The 19,700-nt window shown below is 29.8% G+C and overlaps 4 protein-coding genes across 8 annotated transcripts in view; 2 read left to right on the top strand and 2 right to left on the bottom strand.

Moving 5' to 3' along the window:
- The window catches only part of LOC126927034 (MAP/microtubule affinity-regulating kinase 3-like), a 50,900-nt gene extending 45,214 nt beyond the window's left edge, over positions 1-5,686 (top strand). For 3 of the 4 annotated variants that reach the window (XM_050743359.1, XM_050743350.1, XM_050743367.1), the window contains exons 4-10: positions 34-354; positions 434-557; positions 639-853; positions 969-1,114; positions 1,677-2,221; positions 2,299-2,717; positions 3,574-5,686. In XM_050743359.1, the coding sequence (XP_050599316.1) occupies positions 34-354; positions 434-557; positions 639-853; positions 969-1,114; positions 1,677-2,221; positions 2,299-2,717; positions 3,574-3,708 (1,905 nt within the window). In that variant the 3' untranslated portion in view covers positions 3,709-5,686. The remainder of the gene's footprint in view (positions 1-33; positions 355-433; positions 558-638; positions 854-968; positions 1,115-1,676; positions 2,222-2,298; positions 2,718-3,573) is intronic. The other variant, XM_050743375.1, reaches the window with a different exon arrangement.
- Positions 5,687-6,060: 374 nt separating this feature from the next.
- LOC126927233 (39S ribosomal protein L41, mitochondrial) lies at positions 6,061-7,418 on the bottom strand. Its single transcript, XM_050743515.1, has 3 exons — positions 6,996-7,418; positions 6,591-6,862; positions 6,061-6,475 (listed from the first exon to the last, which is right to left on the bottom strand). The coding sequence occupies exons 2-3, from the start codon at positions 6,748-6,750 to the stop codon at positions 6,126-6,128; spliced, it is 510 nt and encodes a 169-aa protein (XP_050599472.1). The 5' UTR covers positions 6,751-6,862; positions 6,996-7,418; the 3' UTR covers positions 6,061-6,125.
- A 3,143-nt stretch (positions 7,419-10,561) lies between these two features.
- LOC126927060 (sorting nexin-17) lies at positions 10,562-14,411 on the top strand. The gene is made up of 9 exons (XM_050743435.1): positions 10,562-11,667; positions 11,908-12,268; positions 12,336-12,701; positions 12,792-12,882; positions 12,957-13,207; positions 13,317-13,523; positions 13,589-13,777; positions 13,843-13,938; positions 14,007-14,411. The coding sequence occupies exons 2-9, from the start codon at positions 12,209-12,211 to the stop codon at positions 14,196-14,198; spliced, it is 1,452 nt and encodes a 483-aa protein (XP_050599392.1). The 5' UTR covers positions 10,562-11,667; positions 11,908-12,208; the 3' UTR covers positions 14,199-14,411.
- Positions 14,412-14,658: 247 nt separating this feature from the next.
- LOC126927050 (serine/threonine-protein kinase 3) lies at positions 14,659-19,668 on the bottom strand. Of its 2 annotated transcripts, none has more exons than XM_050743387.1 (10): positions 19,457-19,668; positions 18,880-18,960; positions 18,601-18,781; positions 18,297-18,524; positions 17,890-18,208; positions 17,681-17,814; positions 17,412-17,574; positions 17,252-17,343; positions 16,976-17,170; positions 14,659-16,835 (listed from the first exon to the last, which is right to left on the bottom strand). In XM_050743387.1, exons 1-10 carry the CDS (start codon positions 19,468-19,470, stop codon positions 16,656-16,658), a joined length of 1,587 nt encoding a protein of 528 aa, XP_050599344.1. In that variant the 5' UTR covers positions 19,471-19,668; the 3' UTR covers positions 14,659-16,655. The 2 variants fall into 2 exon arrangements, with proteins under 2 accessions (XP_050599344.1, XP_050599354.1); XM_050743397.1 differs by having other exon boundaries at positions 14,659-16,814.
- Positions 19,669-19,700: the final 32 nt, after the last annotated feature.

The following is a 19,700-nucleotide window of genomic DNA, read 5'->3' as shown; positions in this document are numbered from 1 at the left end:
AGAAGATAATAGAAAGCTTTATATTTCTGTTAGGTGTGTGAATATGCAAGCAAGGGTGAAATATTTGACTATATTGCAAGATATGGAAGAATGGGAGAACCCAGAGCTCGGGCAACATTTGCTCAAATACTTTCTGCGGTTGAATACTGCCATGCAACGGGTGTAGCACATCGTGATCTCAAAGCTGAAAATTTACTCTTAGATGCTCAGATGAACGTTAAAATTGCTGATTTTGGCTTTAGTAATAGATTTTCACCTGGAGAGAGACTAAGTACATGGTGTGGTAGTCCTCCTTATGCAGCACCAGAAGTTTTTCGAGGAAAACATTATGCTGGTCCTGAAATTGATGTGTGGGTAAGCGAGTTATATATATTTATATAATATACAATTTGTAATGCAAATAGTTTATGACATTATGTTTTTATTATTGCAGAGTTTAGGTGTTGTATTATATGTATTAGTATGTGGAGCACTGCCCTTTGATGGATCTACCCTCCAATCTTTAAGAGATCGTGTTTTGAGTGGAAGATTTAGAATTCCATATTTTATGAGTACAGGTATTTTTTGCAGCTTAGAACAAAATTTTGAATATTTAATTTAATGCCGCCTATGATAAAGCTGTAATTCTTCTATTATAGATTGTGAAAGCTTAATACGTAAAATGTTAGTTCTGGAACCTGCAAAACGATATACCATTCCACAAATAAAGAGACATCGCTGGATGGCTGGATCAGCAGACACTATTTGTTCAATGATTATAACAAGATCATCATCTTCATCCATCCAAGAACCAAATGAACAAATACTTCGACTTATGCATAGTTTAGGCATAGATATCACGCGAACCAGAGAGGTATTTTTAATATATATATATTTTTATTTATAAAATACTTTAATATATAATATTATAGAAAAAATATTTCAATAATAATTTATATTTTCTAAAGCAAAGTATTTATTTCTTTCAGTCATTGAGGAACAGTAGCTATGATCATCATGCTGCTATTTATTTCTTATTATTGGAAAGGCTGAAGCAACACCGTGTCACCAGCACAGCAAACAATACTTGTTGGCCGAGCGTTGCAAGAACAAAAGATGACAAATTCAAATCAAGGTATATTTATTGAATTATTAATATTGTTTTAGGCTATTAGTTTTTACAATAATTTTTATTATAAGATGTTCCTTAGATAACGATTTTCTTATCTTCCAATCCTGCCCGTCGAAAAAGTTGGTAAAAAATCGAATTTTAATCATATAATTTTTATTTACAGCGATAGCTTAGTGGGACGTTGATCTTTATTGACGGTGATGCATGTATTGAAGATTTTGTCAGGACAGGTTGGATTGGAAGTGCTTTGCTGTCACTTTATTTTTGGTAATTCTTTCATTTTATTTCATTGCTTTCCTTTTATTTTGAGTTGTACGTAGATTACTATCAGTGAATATACATATGTTTGCTTTGTTTTTATATCGACATATTATATAATTTTCGTTATATATATTTTTATGTCCTTATATATGTTGATAAAAATAAGAATGATGCAGCACATAGAAGAAACAAAAGTCCAGTACAAAAATCTTCACGATTGATACTTGTCCATTCATCACTACAAAAGCTTTTACCGAATAATTAGAGTATTGTAAGCGAATTTGCATTATATATTTGTTTCTAGAACAAGAGAAGACGCAACTCGCGGTGGAAAAAGATTTAGTTCAACTAGTTCTTCGACTGATGAAGGGTGCTGTAGTGCAGAAGGTGAATTAGAGGAAGGTCCAAGTGGTGATGAATTGAGAGAAGCTCAAATTAAACTCGAGGAACATAGACTAGGCCTAGATCATGATATCAGTCAACGAATTGACAGTCAAATAGTTAATCGAAGATTAAGTGATTACCAACAGCATTTTGATACCCCACTTATGGATTCTATTGATCCTCCTAGTCGAACGACATTGTTTATTGCGGGTGGTAGTGGTAGTTCATCATCCGAGCTTTTTGAATCTAGTTTTGATTCTGGTTGCCCACCAGACTACTCAGGGGCAAATTCATTTACAAGTAGCTTGCCCTCTTGCACGCCTCCACCACCTATGAGCCCATCGCCAATTAGCGGTAGAATATCTAGAGTTTCTCAAGGTCGTAGAGCTTCAGATGGTGGACCTAGATTATTATTTTGTCAACAAGGTGGAGGGGACAGACCGACCAAGCAGCGAAGTATTCAAGGTACTGCATTATAAAGATATTTCATTTGTAAAGACTTTTCGTCACATGGTCGTGACAAATATGTTTTGTTTTCATAGACTCTGGTAAGGCTAGAGGCCATTTAGATCTTGTTCATTTGAGACCACCATCTACGCCACCAGAAAATCAAACACAGTTTAAAATTCGTGGCGACTCCAGTACACAGTTACAGCTGTTAGTGCAACAGCGTATGTTGCAACAAAAACGAAACTTATATCACAGACATAGAGGTGGAGGCAGTCCTACTCCAATACCAGTATCAACAAGTACCACGAGTAGACGCGCTGACCACGTACCGAGACAAGACAGTTATAAACTAGCTCAAAGAACACAGATCTTACCACCTTTATCTCAGGGACATGTTGATAGAGACTTTGATAGAGAAAGAAAACGAGATGAAGAAAGATGGAAAAGTCTACCATCTCGACTTGCAGCAGATTGTCAGTTAGCAGAAAGGACACTGCTGTGGAGCCAACAGGTAATTCTATAAATAGAAATTTAAAAAATCGTTTGGGTTGAACTGTCCAATAAAAAAAGTTATCGAGTCGGAATAAAAGAACGCAAAATAACTTGTTGGTATCTGTCCAACGATCCATGACGTCATTGTTCTTTTGGAATAAATTTAAATCGTGCCAAAATTACGTACCTATATTCGAACTCAAACAGAGTATTATGTTACCTGTTCCTTTCATAATGTTAACATTGTTGTGAGCGTGCATCATGTTCACAACGATGAATTGATGTAAATATTATTAGTATTGTTTATATTAGCGATTAGACGTTACTTGTGATACGAAAGCACAATTATTTGTGTTAGATGCAAATAAACAATTATTTTTATTTAATTTGGCAATTTATTGTTCACTCTAATTTGCCTTACTTCGTGCATGTACGAACCCTTAATTAAACATCAGTGTACAGTTAACAAAAGAATTCATATTTGTTTAAGAAATGTTTGGACTACTGTTATTATATGAATTACCATATATGCATTATTAATTGTTGTTATGCAAAAATGAAATTTTATTTTGATAACTGTGCAATACAATTTTAAATAGTTACTTACTTGCCTGTGTTAAACACACAAACAATAACACGACATATGCACTAGTACATAATTTAACAACAATGCAATGTAAAGAACATATATTAGCACAAATGCGATTGAAAAACCCATAAACAATGCAGTGTTAAACACCTAAACATTAAGCTTGGAAGATGCATATATCATTTGTAGCACCTTTCCCTTATTTGGCTTCCTAGATTTTATTTCTTAACATTCTGTAATGAAGATATTGAACACAAAAATGACACAAAATGTAAATAATTTAAAGAAGAAAATATATCAGGTGGGCCTCAGTGGAGGAGCATCATATTTGCCACCTGGCAGTGTAGGTGGCTTCTTGTGGCCCACTGGAAGCAACCCTCATTCAACCATCTTCGAAAACGTTGGAGATCCAATGGAATAAACATCTAATCCTGTTGTATTTTTAGTATTGGAGATTTTGAGTCTGAAAGACTAGATTAGATACAAGATATACAATAAGCAGTATTGCCTTCCTAGTCTTTCCATATCAGTATTTTCATTTATATAATTATGTATTTTATTATATATATTTTAAGTATTCAAGGAGAATATTGTATAAATTTCATTGTAGAACTGTTTCCTCCGTGATATTCTAGCTTTCATACACAAAATCTTTAATTAAATGGAAGGTATATGTTACTAAATGTCAAAGATTTCTTCTTAATTAAATTCGGTTTTGCAATCAATATGCTTTGAGCAGCATAATTTATCACATATCTTTATACATTCATACACTTCATTCATTAAAAAATTATACATATATCACACACACACATACACACACGCAAAATAAAAAATGTAAACATTGTTAAAAATCTTTGTCATGTAGTAGCATGTGCGCCTGCCTTATTAACTGGCTGATTTTATCAGTCAAATATATCCAATTATGTCATAGACTGATAATTAACAAGAGAAAACACCAATCGAGTTTATATTCATGAGCAAGTGGCATATGTCTTGCTTTACAACGACTATGTTTAATTGGAAGTACAACATATACGCGTGCATATTTTAATGATAATTAATGAAGAGTGCTTTTGATGTGCTTCCTGAATACATTTCGGTAAATTATCATATAATGGTGACGATGTATAATCTGCACGCGTCTGTTATTTTCATCGTATTATAACTCAATAGAATCAGAAGATAGTATACAAAACAAACTTAAAATTAATTTATGCATTTTATAACTTCCATACGAAAATTTTAGATAACTGAGAGTTAGCTAAGATATTTAGTCCAGATTAAAATTTGGAAAACGAAGTAAAAAAAAATCAGTGCTCAAATACGAAAACAAACTATAAATATGTTATAACATGAAATAGAGACACAATAATCTTCACTTCACAGAAACACTTGAGATAAACTTTATTCAGAACTGTGAGTGCAAGAACTATGCCACTTATGCTTTTCTATGCAATTTATTGAAGAGTGGAGTTAATAAAATGAGAGAGCAAGAGAAAAAGAGAGAAAGAAACCATGTTAAAGTTTTTTGTTACACATTTTTATTGATAACTATTCTAATAATATTGTACAAAACTACGTGTTTCATCATTCCACTCTTCATTATGATCGTTATAGAAAATTAAGAAATAATAAAAACAATAAATAGTGATAAATAGTAGCTGCTGTTTAAAGAAGTAAAAAAAGTGCTGCATTCTGTAAAAATGTTTAAATAAAATCGTTGTATATATAATATTTCACAAAATGACTGTTTACATTTTGAATTATACGTTTTTTATGCATTTTTATTTTTTACATAAAATACAAATTGTATTAATAGTTATCAATACAACATTTTGCATAAATGTAAGTACAAAGTTATCATTTTACTCCAAATGAAAACCAAATAGTTTTGCTTTACGAGCTTTTTGCACGGTTATTATTAAGTGAAAAGGAAAGGAATCGATAATAACTTCAACATGTTTGTACATTTTGATACGAATACAGCACTTTTTAAAAGCAAATATATATTAGGTTCTAGTAGTCTAGTCAGTAGGAAGCAATACCGGCCGCGCACAACTGACAACGACTTTAATATTCAAATTTTCCGCCATTTTTTACCCAACAAAAACAATCAAACTTCGCTCAAAAAAATCTTTTGATAAGTAAAAAGATAGCTGTTAAGTTAGCATAATCATGCGAGATCTTGTTCTGGCATATTGTTCCCGAAATAACATTCCGGAAACTGTTTTAGAGGAACTCAGGAATTGAAAATCAGTTTTGGCGTTGTTGCATTTTTCCATCCATGTCTTTTTTGTAATTATAGAAATTTGAGATTGCATGAAACAGACATCATCTATAAATGTATATCGTTGATTTACTAGTTAATAAATTTGTTTTATTGAAGTATCATTGAATTTTGCAAAATCATTTTTGTTAGCAGTAACAGAATTTACAAAAGGTTACATAATATGAAATTATTATTTGGCAATGTACTATCTAGCTAACACGTACAAGTAAAGTAATTGTTTACCATTAATTAATATGGTGTTAAAAAATATTAGAACATGATCTAATTACACAAATCTAATGGAAACGTGCAATACATTCCACTTATAATTGAAATAAATCGTTTTTGTACTTGCAATAAATTAATATTTTGTACCAAATTAATATCTGATTTCCTTAAAGTTATGTATAATGGTAAATAATTACTGTTTATAAATTACAAAACTGTCAACAAATGTATACATTGTGCGTATGAGCATATTGAATAAAATATTATGCAAACTATAAAACTAAAGTTCTTTTATTTATATTTATTCTAGTTTCCTTAATTTACATTTGTTATAATGTTTAAGACTTTTTTGGACGTTCTACATCCATTTGGAAAATATCTGTACCAGTCATTTCAGCCCGAATCCTAGCTTCTTCAGCTGTCAATGCTTCATATTCACTAGGATTTAATGGTTCACCATCCGGGTTTAATTGACCCTCTCTAAAATCTTTCTTAATTTTATCAGCATACACTAAATCAAATAAATCTTTAGCAGTATATTCACGTTTTTTGATATCTTTAACTCTATAAGAGACATATGGCTTTAAATTAAAATTTTTCAGGGAAGGAACAATAAGCTCCGGTATCATTTCTGGTATGTTAACCCAATGATTGTTTACCCATTTCCCCGTTATCTTTACACCTCTCCCTGAAAATATTTGTTAATTATCATATGTTTACCATTGTGATTATTAAAGAATGCACATAGAAGATACTTTTATACTTGTTATTGTATATCATATTCAAAGACCAAAATTACATACTATCAATAGGAATATCGTAGTTTGGATCCTTAGCTCGTGCTTCTTTATATGCACGACTACCTCGTTTATTGAATAGCTGTATCATACGAAAATTTCGTTTACCACAACATGACGCTGATGTTGAAATTTGTCGAGTTACAATCATAAACGTAGATGCCATTTTATTTTTTACAAGAAAAAAAATTATTTGATTCGTATATAAAATTGTAAAACAATGATCAACTTTTTTTACACATTCCTTATCCTTTATATGGAGAAACAGAAATTATGACCTAAAATTATAGGTTATATTTTGTTTTAATTATTTGATACTTATTTAAAGGTATGAAATATTTCTTATTCGATTAACATAATAATTTTATTATGTTAGTGTATCATAAATGTACGAAACAATTCTAAACTCACTTTTTTTAATAATATTTGAAACGAAAGTTTAAACAGGATAGTCCAGCTAACTGGAACCACCTAAGTATCTGCCATACTTATTGTTGAATGAAATATCTTCTCAGGATAAAGTTATACTATTTCAAGAACTACATGTAACAGTAGAAATAGTTTCTTCTCGTGATAATTTTTTTACAGCATTTCATTGTTATCGGCATTTTGTTAAATAAGATAAAATAATTAAATAATAAGATAAATTAAAAAATCGACATTTTTCGGCTTGTAGACAGATTTTTTTAACGTTTGAGGGCTCGAATGAAAGTTTAGAACCCAAAGAAATAATTAAAATTAGTTTTGTCCAAATATTCTTCCTAGTTTCTTAATTATAAGTAAGTTTTAAAAATTGCCTACTCTACAAACAACGAAACACTGCAACTACCTAGCGGTGAAAAATGGAATTAATCTCTCTATTAAGAAACTAAAAAATCAAGTGTCTTGATTTGTAAGACAAATTTTTAAACTATTCAGAAATTAAATAATTACTATAGTTCTCTAAGATATTCTCTGTATAATATTATTCCGATTACGTAATTAATTATTTATACGTATTTACTAATTATATGCAATTAATGCAATCTTAAGTCTTAAGTCTAAGACAAGTAAGTCACATTTCTTTAAATCTTGCGAGGGTACGGAACACGCTGTATGAAACGTTCTCTCTATATTTTTATATCGCATTCATGTGTACAATAACACGTACTTGCAGTAACGTTTATTTGTTCCGCTTTTATCTCTATATCTTTATATCTCTATGGTTCTATAATAATTAATTATCACTTTCTCGCTTATAACATATTTATTAGCTTTATCATGAAATTTATTATCAAACCAATTAACCAAAGCATATGTTTTAGCTTAATAACAATAGGGAAATCCAGAAATTTGATATTACTGCTACAAGCCTCTCCTAAATATTCAAAAATATTATATACAATAAGGTTATTATATATAAATACTGCTACCTGTCCAGTTAGATTAATCTCCATGAATTCATACTGCTTTTCCCATAGATTTTCGTATACTATGTCACAATTCAATTTTCTTTCTGTACAAAATCATAATACTTATCCTTTATCATCCCAATGCTCGATAATGGGACACATAAAAAGGATGTTGATTTTAATAAATTTCTTGCATAATCTTTTATTACTTCTGCACTTATTATTTCATAGCTTGACTACATGGCCAGGTTGTGGAAGAAATTCAGTGTCACACAGTGGAATGATATAAATAAGCATTAGGGATGACAAATAAACATTGGAATAACGATCTTGTAATCTTTAATGTGAAGTAGCAATGTAAGAAATGTAACGTATCAAATTAGTGGTTAATGTAAAGTGGCTAATGTAGAGTATACTTTGCCACATAAAAGAAAAAAATGTAATATTTTATGCGATATGGAGACAAAACTCTATAACTTGGTCAGATCAGATCAAACGAAGCAGCCATACAAGAACCTTTTTGGATTGCCTACCTATTTCATTATTTGTTTTCTTCTAGACTATAAATATAGGATTAAAATATATCATCCTGGGAGTTTCAAAAATCTGCTAGATCAAAATATATTAGCATGCTATATTGCAGTGCATATTAGAAAATACTTTTTGGTTACAGTAGAGTTCACAAAACTGTTACAGCAAGAATAATAGCTTTATATTTGAACTATTCATTGGACTCAACTTTTGAACCTTGTGGATCATGTGGAAACTGTCTAGCAATAAAAAATTCAAGTCACCCAAATGTGACTGAAGCTGATGCAACAAGTCACACTAGCATTGAGGATATTAAAGTAATCTTAGGAGATATTTACTATTTACCTTTCACATTTAATTTAATTTTTTATGATTTGATTTTTTGATTTGATTTATTAAATTATAGATGAAGTACACTTGTTATCGTTCTTAAAGAGGATAAGATAATCACTTACCATCTGCATCGATTATTATCGATTGAGCGCAAAAGAATTTTTGGAGAACGGTATTATAGGCAAAAGCGTTTTACCATACCCGAGTCCGATAATTCATGTCAAAAAGAAAAATGTTTAAAATAGGATGATTAAAAAAAGATTTCTTATATCATTTCATATTTTTTCTTCATGCTTCCATCAATCAATTCAAATAATCGATTATAATCCGTAACATAATTTGGTTTCCTAATCATTTCTTTTGTGCGATAATGAATTTTCATGTCAACGAATTCTTGAGTGTGAAAAGTAGACAACATTATACACTTTCTTTTTGTTACACCATTTCATAGCTAACAAATGATTTGAGGAACGAAAACTCGCTTCAACCGTTTTTAATTTATTATCGATAATTTGCATGCCTTTCTTTGTATCCTCAAACGTCCGAAAATAAAAATTTTTATTTTTTTGCAATTGAAATGTATTAAATAAAGGCAATTTAGAGCAATAAAGGCAATAGAGCTTGCTGGTTATTTTCGTAAATTTGTACCTGCATTACCAAGCTTACAGAAAACAATGAACCGTGAGCCTGGGGCACCAAACAAAGGAAACACGGTAATATGTAAAATTGCTATTATAATAACCGTTACTTGTGATATTCGATCCTGCTAAAGAAACAAAATTACATGGAAAAACGAGCTCGATAGGCTACAGGGTTATTCTATTTCAAAAGATGAACGGAAAGCAGCGAGCATTTGCATATTCAATCGGGGACAACGACGGAGGAGTCCAAGTACCAATCGTATAAGCTCGAAACAATACCGATACTTGATCGATATTGACGCTCAAGGCATGCTGGATCTTTAATTATGTTTTTTATGTTTACAAATATATTTTTATTTTATGAATTTGGGCCTAAAGTAATATATGCTACCAGAAAGAAAATAAGTACCCCCGTAGTTTTAGTTCTTTCACGGTTCAGCGTACTGCACCATGCGAATAAATGCTGAGTTTCACTAAAATTAGCATGTACAAAAACCTATAAAATTAGGAATCTACCCTGTTTGGTTGTAGTTACTAGACAAGAACCTATTAAGTTCCACGCTACAAGAACCTTGTATGGTTCTACGGTAAAGTGCATACCTACTTTTCTATCTGAGATAATTAATAATAAAACTCTTTAGCCAATTATCATCTGTTTCATTACCTTCTATTAAGGCATCATGCCCACTCCCTATGTGCCCTAGAATACTAGAATTCTTCACAAGAACTGCAATGATATATACGTGATGTATAACCCAATGTAGTCGCGCTAACGACCTCCTATTATTACGCAATTAATACGATTATAAATAAGCGACACAAACGAACAATTCCCAGGACTTGAACTATAACTTTAAATTATTTATTACGGTAGTATAAACTAGCTATCTGATCTTGAATCAGAAAAAAAGGGACAGGATTTGAAAATCGGAAACGAAAAAACAAATCAATGTTCTAGTGCCAATCTAGTTGAAAAAAACAGATTTCCGGAATTTGGCATTAAAAAAACCAAGTTGGTAACTCTGTATTATGGAGCATTACCAGATTAAAGGAAAATGGCCGATCAAAATACACCCATTGTCACTCTAATCTCCTCATCGCATCTACATATCAATGCAATCAAATAACGTTGTCTTTACTGGCCGTATGCGGAGAGACGTAAAACGAGTGACATAACCGACGTAGGAGTAGAATGACAATAGGGGAATGTGGACAATTTTTCCTGGCAACCCTGAATTGCCTCCATGTTTTAAAAGAACGTTTACCGAACTTTACTGCATCAGTGTATGATAGCAGGGAGGAAATAACCATTAAGAGAATAAAATAACATAAGTATTCGAAACCTTTTGAAATTCCTAGAAATGACGTTATTTTCTAAAAAAATCCGAGAGTAAAACACTTGTCGGCCAAAATAGCGATTTTATATTAGGAAAATGTAATAGTATAGAAGGTGACATAATTTCGGCGACTCTTGGAAATTACGTCATATTCCAAGAATTTTTCAAAACCGGAATTAAAACCGAATGAATTAACTATTTCCCGATCTCTTTTTTCGATTTTTTGTGGGATTGGGTAATCAAAAATTGTAAAACGCTGTTCAGCTATTCTGACTTATTGAAACTCTTTCTAAATATATTCTATATAATCTTTTTTTAATAAATAATCTCATTTTTTATTGCATTATATCATCATTTCCAAAAAAATCCTTGTTGTTGCTTGTGGTATCCTGATTGTTGTTTTTGTCCTCAAAGTAGCTTTTTCTGTAATCAATACGGAAAAGAAGCAATGTTTTTTCTATTATTTGATTAAACTTTAAAGCAATTTTTATGTTTTATCGTCTTTAGACTTCGTTGGTCATAAGTACGAGTGCAAATTTCTGTTCTCATCGTGCATGTGCACGTTTTTCCCACCAAGAGCACCAGAGAAAAAATGTGTCTATAGTTCGGCCGTTGTCAGCTAGAGGCTTGTATTCTTAGTGCGCATTTTTTAACATTGCATCTGTGATCTCGCTATTCATCTCTGATCATTCTAATACATACATATGTACATATCAATGGATTGTATTATTAATCATCGTAATATTTATATTAACGTAATCATTAAAAAATGCGTCAGTGTTAATCGTTAGAAATATAGTTGTTAAGTGGGTGTAAAGCGAATACGCCTATCATAAATAATGATAGAAAAGTAAGTAGACAATACGAAAATATTTCATATAATTAATAATTGAGTAATTATTGCCAATTGAGACAGTATAAAAGTGAAATCATATTATGTATGTATAATTTAAGCTATTTAATATATATGAATTTGAATTTAAATTATTACAATATCTGTTAATTTATTATATGATAACAGATATTGAAATATATTTGAATCCTTACTTAATCTATTTTCCTTGTATTTTATTATTATTTTATTTTCCAGATGGAGTAATATTTGGGAATATATATATGCATTTCTAAACTCAACTACATTTTGATTGTATATAATGTGGAATTTTTTATGTAGATATTTTTGTACATTTTGGATTATCTATTTACATATGTTGATTTTATTAAAAGTTTTTCTTAAGTAACATCTGTGTATATCTATATACAAAGACATAGAATATAAATTTCTCAAATAAATTATAATTTATTATAAATTTATTATATCATATTGTTCAATATACAATGTATTTTAATTATAAAAAAAATACAAAGCATTGATACTATATTTTATAAAAATGCATTTTTCTATACCAGATACACAAGAATTTATTGATGCAACTGATAATACATATGTGGTAAATATATCTGTTATATTATGTATATTACTGTATATTAATATATTTACTTTATTTTCAATCCCAGGGTTACAACATTCATATAAATGGGTTATTTCATTGTACTGTGAGATATAAACAACTACACAGTCTCCATGAACAATTGGCTAGAAATTTAGATATATCTCTCCCAGCATTTCCCCCTAAAAAATTTTTTCCTTTAACAACAAATCAGCAAGAAGAACGTCGTCTTTCTTTGGAAAAATATATTCAAACAATTGGACAAAATCCAGTTGTTAATAATTCAGGAATGTTAAATGGATTTTTATTAAATGCTCAGCAAGAAACTATTGGAGGCCCATCTAATAATGAATTTATGGACATTTTTCTTATGAATGGTTGTAAAATAACAATAAATGTTTCTACAGGGGATCATTCTGGTAGTGTTTTAGAGGTAAGTTTTGTCGTATGAGTATTTATGTATATCAAACTATATATAGAATATATAAACTAGAAATATGAGTTAACATTTTTTATTCAACAGAAAGTATACAAGAGCCTTAGGCTACCTGAAGAATATTATTCATATTTTGTATTATTTATTGTTGCTCATGATGAAGCAAATAGTGTTCATTGTAGGTATATCCTTATCATAATATTTCATACATGATTAATGAATAAATTATTTTTTACACATTACTTTTTTTAGTACTACGAAAATTGCAAAACTTTGAATCCCCATTTATAACTATTAAACATCTACACGTTATAGGAAGTAAAGTTGTACTTGGAAAAAATTATTGGGATGTGGGCTATGATTTGAAAATAATGGATAATGAGGTGGCAATGAATTTATTATATATTCAAGCAGTTGCGGAAATTAATTGGGGATGGATTCCCATTACAGATGAACTAAGAAACAAGCTAACAGTCTTAAAAAAGCATGGAAAGAAAAAAGAAGTATATTTATCTATCTATCTATCTATATATATATCCATACAAGTAATGTAATAAGCTATATGAAAAGATTGTCAATAACTAATATCAAATTTAAATGTTATTATTTTAGTATCTGGACATAGTACGTACTTCAAAGTATTATGGATATATTCAGTTTGCTCCATGTTTTTGTGATTATCCTCAACCAGATTCAAAAGTATTAGTAGCCATAGGTAGAAATGAATTAAATTTGCGTATATTAAATGATGGAGAACAATGCGAAGAAGTATTTAAAGTCTCACGAATGCGTTGTTGGCGTATAACTACTTTGCAAAATGTAAATTGTAAAAGAAAGACGTATTCTAACATTGCGGCGCGTGATTTAATTTGTTCTAATTTCAGGGATCTGAAAGGGGAGGAGAAGAAAGTGATGAGTTTAGTTTAGAATTATCGTTTGAATATTTAATAGCTAAAAATCAATTACAATGGGTTACAGTTACTTCAGAACAAGCTATCTTAATGTCTGTATGCTTGCAAGCTATGATTGATGAATTATTATCAAAGACTGTTGATACTGATAATAAGGCTCAGGTTAATTAAAAATGCTATTTATTGCTAAGTAAAGTCATTTGTATTAAATACTAATTTGTTTATAGGAGGTGTCTCAAAAATCCTGGATTTATGTTATGAGAAATGGTCAGAGTATTACAGTGGGATCAAGCTCTAATGAAGAATCTGAAGAAAGTAAAAAGGTATGATAGGTTAATAATATCTATATTTTATTTATTAATATTTTTTATATCATTGGGTTCTATTTTAGAATCGTTGTATTAAACAACCTTCTAAATCAGAACCAATTATGAAGAAACTTGCTGACAGATTATCAGTAGTAAAAATAAAAAAACCTAGTGATGTTAGAAGTAACATAAGTAGCAAGGTTCAAGGAAAACAAACATTGGAATATGATATGGAAAATAATGCATTTCGCATGATCGATGATGACGACTTATGAATATATAAACTGGAACTGTGAAATGAAAAATACATTAAAAATATCTCGAAAAATATCAAATTTTTAAAATCATATTAATCCATATTTTTACTACTTTTATTTTTAACCCTTAAATAATGTAAAATATAAAACTTAGATATCAATAGATTTGTAACAATTTTTTTGTATAATATATAAATATATTGTTGATAATAAACAAATTTTTTAAATTAATGCAAATATTTAATGAAATAAATAAACAGAACTAAAATAAATTATAGTATATATAATACTTTATTATTGTTCAAATCATATACGTAAAAGGCAGTGTCTTATATTAACATTTGTATTTCATTTTGCTTTATTTTAAATGAAAATTAATATCTGTTATTTTAATACTAAATGGGAGTAATTCATAGGTTACGCTGCATAATGAGATTATAGTTCTAACTAGATAGGTAATTATTTGTTTGAAAGACAATTTTCTGCCTTCAGTCTGTATATTTTGCCCAAACATATAGAGAATGGTACAATTCATAAGAAAGGTGTAAAATTAGAATGACTTCCTAAACAAATAATTATAAACTGTAATATAAAATGGTAGTATTTTCTAATATGAAAAGTAAACAGATTCACTATTGTCCTATGAAATAGACTTCTACATGTGTACATTATATTCATAAATATTATAGATCTCTATTTCATGGACTATTTAAGTTTTCATAGAAAAAAATTTTTATCGCATTTTTTTAGTGTTGGATAATAGATAAATATATGGAAATGCATAACTATTTTTTACAATATTACTTCCACATGTTTTTTTTTGCATTTTAATAATACAGGTGGAAGATGAACATAGAAAATTTGTCACTACAAACATATTTATGTTCTATCAAATGTGTAATTCTGTACGAGTAAAATTTATTTGTTTCTGTTAGAATATTGCAACACGCTATATATTGTATGTCGCAGTGAATGGTGCGCACTATTTTTTTCTCGAACAGTAAAGACATTTTTTTTTAAAGAACATAACTTAGTTATCTGTTTTTCTTATTAATGGTGAAACTCAATACTATTGTTTTAATAATCTTGCGTGTCATGGTAGGGCCATATAAAGACTAGATATAATAATTAATATTTGTATCTTTTTCGACCATAATGTGCATATCTTCTATATCAAAAATATGTTGTTATTCTGTATTGTTACTTCCTAAATAAACAGAAAAGTCAGTTCTGGCTATAGCATTTAAGTATTATAAATCTATTTCCGCTACTTGTAAAATAGCCCAACGTCAGCAAAGAATTACTCCACTACATCATAGTATTCTCAACGACACGTACACGCGTTATTGTTATTGTGGTATGACTTATAAAATGTGTATTGAAAGCTTTATCAGTACAAGAAATAATGATATGCTGTTTGAAAATTCTAAATATGGTGATGATTTAAAAGATATGTTTTAATAGAATAAAAATTTTATATAAAGCTAAAAAGTATAAGTCTTGCCATTGTGACTATCTCAACAATTTAAATCACTGACTTAACAAATTATTGAAATATCGAGATACGTTCTAATACGGAAGACTAATTTCGGTAAGTTAATTTGTCAAGTATTTCTTCACATTGAAATATTATCATTCTCATCGTAATCTTGCATGGTACAATGATACTACTACAAAATTTCCAATTTGTATTCACCAAACTTTAAAATTATTCCGTAACTTAATTATATCAATAGATAAACGCATAATATACCTATGGCAGTTAAGGAGGAATAAATTCTTCAATATGTTCTAAGTTGTTCACTTATCTGAAACTGCTTCAAGTAAACAATACATTAGCATATAAGACTACATATATAAATATATTTTCGGGATAACTTCCATGCATATATTTCGTATGAGTGATGATACTGATAATGTAATATTATCGATAAAATAAATGGCATAATACGTGACTAGCGTAAGATGAAAACCGAATGTCAATTTCACATGGACGTTCATCTAATTTCTTTTTACATCAAAAACAAAGTTACAAACATGGCATAATTATCTTCATTCATTTTTTTAATCTTTTTGTTTTAATTCCTAAAAAAAAATGTTGAAGAAATTTTATAATATTTCTATAAGATATCCATAATAACAGTATATATGTAAACATAATCATAAAAAATTAAGTATAATTACTTGTTCACCTAAATCATGTATAATAATTTACATTGGTGACGTGAGGCTATTAGCTAGTATTACTCGTACTTGATTCCCAAGGAGATAAACATTGTTTTGAACATTGTCAAGAAGAAAATATTTTTAATCGTTATTAATCATCGTTTGTCAGGTAGATATTTAGTTGGTAAACAATGTTGTTCTCTTTGATGAAACTAAGAACGAGATGAATAAAATCTATTCATTTATACAACTGTACACCCTTTATCTATCATCATCACACTTATTTGCATAAAAAAAGTAACCAAACTGTTAGAAGTTCTGCTGACGTTTTCGCTTGGTATCCATAGCGTCAAGAATCGGTTGTCTCTTCGTTTGGTACCTTCTTCTCAGCTCATCAATTTCTCTTTCCATTTCCGCATCCAGATTAGCCATTCGTTGCTGTAGTTCCTCGTATGAGAGAAACTTCAGCTGCAGGATATGGTTGTTTATCTATATTCAAGTTCTTTTTAATGATGCCTAAAGTGGCACTATATCGATCGACTTTAAGTTAAAAAAATACTAAAAATACTGGGAAAGTTCTTAATCTACTTTCAACCTTCTGTGAGAATTTGCAAGTGTCTATTACTTACGAAGTCGAAATCACGTTCTGTGAAGACATTTTGGAACTTGGATATGTTATTATGAGGTTGTTCTTGTACGGGGTGAGAAATTTGGTTAAGTTGTAATTGTAGGTGACTTTGAAACCTCTGAGATTCTATAGGGCTTCGTAATTCTAATTTGTTTTCATTATCTTGATTGTGTACCCCAAGTATTTGTCCATTTCCCTAAAGATTAAGAAATTAATTTCGTGCATGTATATTTTACATAACATAATCATCAACTATAACACATTTATTATTTTATACCTTTCCTATTTCAGGTGCTTCTTTCTTATCAAAATGATCTAAAAATAGTGGCCGGTATTTTTTTCCGGATTCCACTGACCCTGTATTGTGTCCTACGAATAAACGATATTTTTTACTTTCCTTTTTAATGTTTCGTCGTTCCATTACATTACGTGCTTACGTTTCATAGTAGCTTCGGTATCTGTGTCACTATTAATAACCATTGTTCCCAAATCTAACATTGCTGAAACAAGTGTACCCGTATCTGGAAGATCATGACTCGGTACTAAAGTTCCCGTATCTTCTGGCAGAGGTTTCATTGTTCCACTACAGTCTTCTTCATCCTTACAATAAACATCAAATGTTAATTACTAACATTAGTACACACACACACACACACACGCACGCGCGCGCATACATAGCATTCATAATAAATCTCAATATAAGTACCGAATCTTCTGCCTGATTTTGATTTTTAATTGCCACATTATTTATAACATGAGCACGATGTACACTTTGTTTTTCTCGTATTTCATGAGCTTCTGCAATCATCTGACTCAGAATACTTGGTTGCTTGGCATTGCCTGTAATAAAATATCATATTAAATAATACATGCAAGAAAACTAGAGCAAATTTGTTTCATTATCATAGATTTTACCTATAAATTCATGATTTAGCAACTCAGTTGCAGTAGCTCTTTCTTCTGGATTTTTAACAAGGCACCCACTGACAAAATCTATAAATTCAGGACTCCATTGATCAGGTTCTCTAAAGCTAGGCGGTGGTTTAGTTGGAATCATAAATATTGCTCTCATTGGATGTATATCACCATATGGCGGTTTGCCTTCTGCCATTTCTAAAGCAGTTATACCAAGAGACCATATGTCTGCGACACAATCATATCCAATTTCCTGTATTACTTCTGGAGCCATCCAAAATGGAGTTCCTATAACTGTATTACGTTTTGCCATTGTATCCTAAAATAAATTTTCAAAATTAATTCCTACTTTGATCAATAAAATGATTTATCACATATAGCGATAAAGATTATGTTTTATAACTTACAGTTAATTGTCCTGCTACTCCAAAATCAGCTAATTTTGCATGTCCTTCATTATTGAGTAAAATATTTCCTGCTTTAATGTCTCTATGTATTTTTCTTCTCAAATGGAGATATTCCAAACCTTTTAAGGTATCACTGAGAATCGTTGCTATTTCATCTTCTTGAAGGGTCTTCTTCCTTAACCTCATAATATCACTAACAGATCCAGCTCCACAATATTCCATCACAATCTATGAAACCATATCTTGATTATATACAAGCAAGGAATGAATAAAAAAATATTATTCATTATATTATCAATGTTACCCATAAATCAGTGTTTTTAAAGTAACTTCCATAATATTTAACAACATATGGAGAATCACACTGTTGCATGATAGAAATTTCTTTTATGATTTCTTGTAAATCTGTATCAACAGGGACTTGTTTAATAGCAAGTACCTGTCCACTTTCCTTATGTAATGCTTTGTAAACTGATCCATAGGATCTATATGAACAAAACATAAAACAAACACTATAAAAACAATTACATAAAAAAAGATTTCATTAAAGATTAAATGCCATTTTATATCTTTATCCACTTACCCTTCTCCCAACTTGCATATTATATCAAATACTTCTTCAGGTTGTCTGGTTAAACTTTCTTCAGACAGCTTTTTTAATTCACTAAAAAAAGAAATTGTAATATCTGATCAAAGATAAATATGATACTTGCACATAATATGTGAAAATATACAAAGAAATAATACTTGGGTTTTTTTTTTAGTTTCATCATATACAATTTGCATTTTTTTTTAAACAAGGTATTTATAAGATAAGTGACATGCTACATATAAATGCGTTATTTCTATTAAAATCGAACTATAAGTGCATTAGATAGGCAGGTTTGTCGGTTATAAAACAAATTAATAGACGCGCAGAACTAATATTTTCTAGATTTAATAAGAAAAGCTGAAATAACTTTAAATATAATAAATAATACGAATAAATTGATAATGCAGGTTAACAAAGAAACAAAGAATCGATACTGTACAATTGTTTCATATAACAAGTGAAACGCGCTAAAAATCGAAAGACGATTCCTTCTAGCTACAAATAACTTCCATCCATAAATTTGTGAAGTTCTGCAAGTTAAAAACACGAAGTAAAAACAATTAAATACCTCTTCGAAGACATTTTTGCTTCTCGTGTCAACGAGTTCTTACTTGAATAAAAACACCTTCAATATTTACACAAATAACTTAACGTGGATAAAACAGATATCATTCCGGTTGTAAAAACATAGTCAATTTAAAATAGAAGTGTTACATTTTTGTCAATAAATTAAAGTAACCACACAACCGAAATATCGAAACCATCGACCATATAATATTCTAGATAGCAAAACTGAAATATCTCAATCTAGG

The sequence above is a fragment of the Bombus affinis genome, chromosome 2 (genome assembly GCF_024516045.1).
Source record: "Bombus affinis isolate iyBomAffi1 chromosome 2, iyBomAffi1.2, whole genome shotgun sequence".
In the NCBI taxonomy this organism is placed as follows: Eukaryota; Metazoa; Arthropoda; class Insecta; order Hymenoptera; family Apidae; genus Bombus; species Bombus affinis.
Note: the sequence above shows the minus strand (reverse complement) of the source record. Positions and strands in the feature narration are given on the sequence as shown.

What these genes read in the sequence shown, in the direction of transcription:
- LOC126927060 (XM_050743435.1), top strand. Translation starts at nt 12,209, where the DNA reads ATGCATTTTTCTATACCAGATACACAAGAATTTATTGATGCAACTGAT. An exon ending in ATTCTGGTAGTGTTTTAGAG is followed by an intron (nt 12,702 to 12,791) that starts GTAAGTTTTGTC and finishes TTTATTCAACAG; the next exon opens with AAAGTATACAAGAGCCTTAG. An exon ending in ATACTGATAATAAGGCTCAG is followed by an intron (nt 13,778 to 13,842) that starts GTTAATTAAAAA and finishes ATTTGTTTATAG; the next exon opens with GAGGTGTCTCAAAAATCCTG.
- LOC126927233 (XM_050743515.1), bottom strand. Translation starts at nt 6,750, where the DNA reads ATGGCATCTACGTTTATGATTGTAACTCGACAAATTTCAACATCAGCG. An exon ending in CTACGATATTCCTATTGATA is followed by an intron (nt 6,476 to 6,590) that starts GTATGTAATTTT and finishes AAATATTTTCAG; the next exon opens with GGAGAGGTGTAAAGATAACG.
- LOC126927050 (XM_050743387.1), bottom strand. An exon ending in TTAAAAACACTGATTTATGG is followed by an intron (nt 18,525 to 18,600) that starts GTAACATTGATA and finishes ATGGTTTCATAG; the next exon opens with ATTGTGATGGAATATTGTGG. An exon ending in TACCGAAGCTACTATGAAAC is followed by an intron (nt 17,344 to 17,411) that starts GTAAGCACGTAA and finishes GTTTATTCGTAG; the next exon opens with GACACAATACAGGGTCAGTG.